The sequence below is a fragment of the Buceros rhinoceros genome, unplaced genomic scaffold (genome assembly GCF_000710305.1).
Source record: "Buceros rhinoceros silvestris isolate BGI_N320 unplaced genomic scaffold, ASM71030v1 scaffold7511, whole genome shotgun sequence".
NCBI lineage: Eukaryota > Metazoa > Chordata > Aves > Bucerotiformes > Bucerotidae > Buceros > Buceros rhinoceros.
This window is the reverse complement of record NW_010393595.1, coordinates 22865-26544: the sequence shown is the minus strand read 5'-3', so window position 1 is coordinate 26544 and position 3680 is coordinate 22865. Positions and strand designations below refer to the sequence as shown.

At 42.5% G+C, this 3680-nt stretch overlaps 1 protein-coding gene across 1 annotated transcript in view; it reads left to right on the top strand.

Annotated features, from left to right (window-relative positions):
- Nucleotides 1-182: 182 nt before the first annotated feature.
- LIAS (lipoic acid synthetase) overlaps nt 183-3680 on the top strand; it is a gene marked incomplete at its 5' end in the record, with an annotated part of 3928 nt that continues 430 nt past the window's right edge. Inside the window, 3 exons of the mRNA XM_010144906.1 lie at nt 183-328; nt 2001-2071; nt 2820-2931. Coding sequence (XP_010143208.1) covers nt 183-328; nt 2001-2071; nt 2820-2931 — 329 coding nt within the window. The remainder of the gene's footprint in view (nt 329-2000; nt 2072-2819; nt 2932-3680) is intronic.

Sequence of the window (3680 nt, the reverse complement as noted above, 5' to 3'; positions counted from 1 at the left end):
TGGGGCGCGTCCCATCGGCCGCCGTGCTTCGCGGGTTTTCCGCTGGAGTCCAGCTACTCGGCCAAAAAACTCTTGAGTTGCCGTTTCCAGTTTGTATAAACGAGAGAACCCGCCTGGCTGGCATGGCTAACTGCCGTCCGCCCTGTCATTCCTTCTTCCCCTTGTGCCGAAAACACGAGAAGGAAGGTCCGTGACCCCCGAGCCAACTTTGAGCAATCCGTTCGTGTGCTGAAGCACGCCAAAGAGGTGCAGCCCGGCGTCATCTCTAAAACCTCCATTATGTTGGGGCTAGGCGAGACAGATGAACAAGTGTATTCCACCATGAAACGTAAGTTGGCGTTGAAATATATGCCAAGATGCACAGGTACGGACTTTACTGTGTTGGAAAACAGTTGTAAGCATCTTTGCCTCCACATGCAAATCAGTTTGCTGGTGCAGGAAATGTTTTCTATGCTTTACGGAAAAAACCCCAAAGTTTATTTTAAAAAGAGTGAACCTCTGACATATTTTGCCTTCATACAGCTTTCAAATTCACTGTCACAGGTAGATCCAGTTCATGTTGAGTTTAATGGAAATTATCACTATCTTTGGTAACATTGTTACACTTGCAGTACCTCAATCATGGGCGTGCAACCTGGCTGGCTTATTACGAATTCCTTTTTAGAACTGGCAGACCTGATTGTTTAAAATAATTTATTTCAGCTTACTTAGATGGAAAAAAAAAGTTACTCTCCTTGGACTGTAGCATATTCTTATGGTTTTTTTCTAACAGTATTTTTAAGAGGAGAAAACTTCACAGTGGTAAGTGAATGCAGTGTGCTTACAAGAAGGAATTTGTAAATCCTATCGCACGTCTCCCATATCCTGAAAGAATGTCTACCTGGTACTTTTTTTTTTTGTACAACAACCTGTACTTAGAATGCAGCGATATAGTCTGGTGTTCTCTTGCAGCTGTCCCACAATCTGGACCATAAAATTACAGTTCATGATTTTCCCATCCTTCCTGCCCTAGCATTTCCTAGCCACGAGAATATGAAATTTCAGCTTTGGTGCTATTTGTTTAGCAGCCACTTTCACAGATGCATTCGGAGACAAACTGTTACCCACCACAACTGATTGTTACTCTTAATTTTGTTCCCCTCCCATTCTCTGGGTAGGAGTTAAAGAACATGTAAATGTGCTGATACTAAGCCAGGTTCTTTACAGAACCGTATCAGTCTAAACAGAGATTCCAGGGTAGCAGCAAGTGTAGTGCTGTAGTCCAGTCACTGTTTTTCCTATTTGACGTGGGGCAACCAGCCAGGAAATACATGCAGATGTTCATGCAACATCTGCTTCCTCAGCCATCTCTTTGTTTAGAGTACTCTGCTAGCTGCAGTGAACACAGTTCTTCAGGCAGCACCCTCTCAGGTGGCTGAATTTCCCTCCGGACTACTGAACTCATTTGCTGTATATTGATTCTAGTATATACTCAAATGTTAGCAGACAAAGTTCATGAGATTCTGCAGGTGTCTAACATATATCCCAAGTGTGTAAAACTGGCAAAGGTGTTGGCAGTTTCCCCTGATTTATAGCTCTTTGGAATCTTCTGAGTCTTTTTGGCATGAAATCTCTTAAAACGATGGAGAAGTGCCAAGTGTATGTGCATGCATCCTTTTTTTTTGTCAAATGAAGGCTCTGACCTAAAGACAACCACAAACAGCTGTAAGATAAAGAAGACAAGAGCGTGTCATCCGCAGTGAGACTCTTGACTGCAGTATGATGGTATTCTCTCTAGCTTTAAGCTACGTAGCTCAGGTCTTGCAGCAGCACGGAGCTCTGGATGAGGTACGTGGCTGCTGCTCGTGGAGGCTGCAAGCTCCCTTTGCTGGAGAGCAGAATGTTAACCCCACCAGGTGCTGTGGAGTGACCTTTGTTCAGACTTGGGAGGAGGGTGTTTTCTAATTGCTGACAATCCCTTGTGTTCTTCTGCCACTAACAGGGGAATTTTGTTTTTGCAGTATTGCGGGAAGCAGACGTAGACTGTTTGACCCTAGGACAGTACATGCAGCCAACAAAACGACACCTAAAGGTGAAAATGCCTTTAATTTACAGGCAGCATATGTTGCACAGTCTTTCTAAATCAAGGCTTGATATGCTTCCTTGCCTTAACTGCGGATGCTGGGAAAAATTTCCTTCTGTGTTGAACCTGATCTTCATCTGTTACGGGCTCTCCACTAAAAATGACCTCAGGCATCTAACCCCTTCCATCTGCAGACTTCCCATTGCTACTTTGTACTACTAGTAGGTGGGGAGGCAGCTGGGGCTGAATCACGATGCTGGAAAACAAGAGTCTCACTGAATGTCTCAAACATCATGGCTTAGGCCAGCCCCTCACTATCTCATAGGCTCTTGCGTAATGGTGCCACTTCAGCTTCTGCTTCTGTCGGGAGCTGAGGTCTCTGTTCTGTTACTGTGTTTCACTGAAATAACTGTTAGTGAAGGGATTTGTAAGGCTATTCTTTTGTGGGTTTTTCTAGAATTAAAAAAGAATTTTTGGGGGAAGGAAAAAAAAAGGTTTGCTTCAAAGGACCATTCAAAACACAGGGAAGAAAATGATAAAGCAACAACTAGAAATTAAACTCTATGCTTTTCAGCTAAATATGAAAAGCAAATAAAATGCATTGTGTTTTGCTAGAAAGCAGGGAGAGAATTGCATTTGTGACTTGGAGTGTAAAATTTTGACCTTGTAATGTAAACCGTGTTTCTTGTCACTCCACACTAGCTATAGCCATTTCCTTTGCATTGCTACCTGATCAAAATGAATTCTTTTCACACAGGTTGAGGAGTACATAACTCCCGAAAAATTTAAGTACTGGGAAAAAGTAGGAAATGATCTTGGATTCTACTACACTGCTAGTGGGCCTTTAGTGCGCTCCTCCTATAAAGCAGGTAAGTTACTAAAAAGTATTACATTCTTTATATCTTTTCATTATATAAAGTTAAAATGGTGAAGTGATATGCAACAGAACTCACCTTAGCTCGGGGACTCCTCCTGTAGTCATCTTTATTATTATTGACACTTGCTATCTTCTACAGGTCATCTAAATGCATTGGTATGACAGCAACTAGTATTTGTACAATTGCTGTGCTGCTGAAGCTGTTTTTTTTCCAAGACTACTTTATACTTAATGCACAATAATGGGTACCAAATTTGCAAGTTTTCCTTTACATTCCGCTGCTTGGATGCTTCAGTGTTTAATGGGGACCTTTGTTGTTTGTGATGTAATTTACAGTGCCTTCGAAATAATTAGACACGCTTACAGCAGCACTTTACTGACAAAGCACTAGGTGTTAAGTAGCAGCTGATCTTAATGGAACTGTTGAGTAGGTCCAACATCCTGCTTTTTCCTACGGAGAGAGCAGAGAAGGCTCACCTAGGGCTCCTTTCTCCTCAGACTGTTTCATGTTTAATGCCAGCTCAAAGGAGAGTTAACGGCAGGTTTCACTAAGTTGCTGATACCTTATGGAATAGGAGTTAATTTTCCATTAAATCAATTCTCCTTTGCCTGTTGAAAACCACAAAGGAGCAGAGCTATTTCATAAAACTGGGCATGAGGAAAACGGGGGTTTTGGGGGTGGAGGGGTTGTTTGTTGCATTATGGGGTTGGGTTGTGGGGGTTGGGTTTTTTTCCATTCCT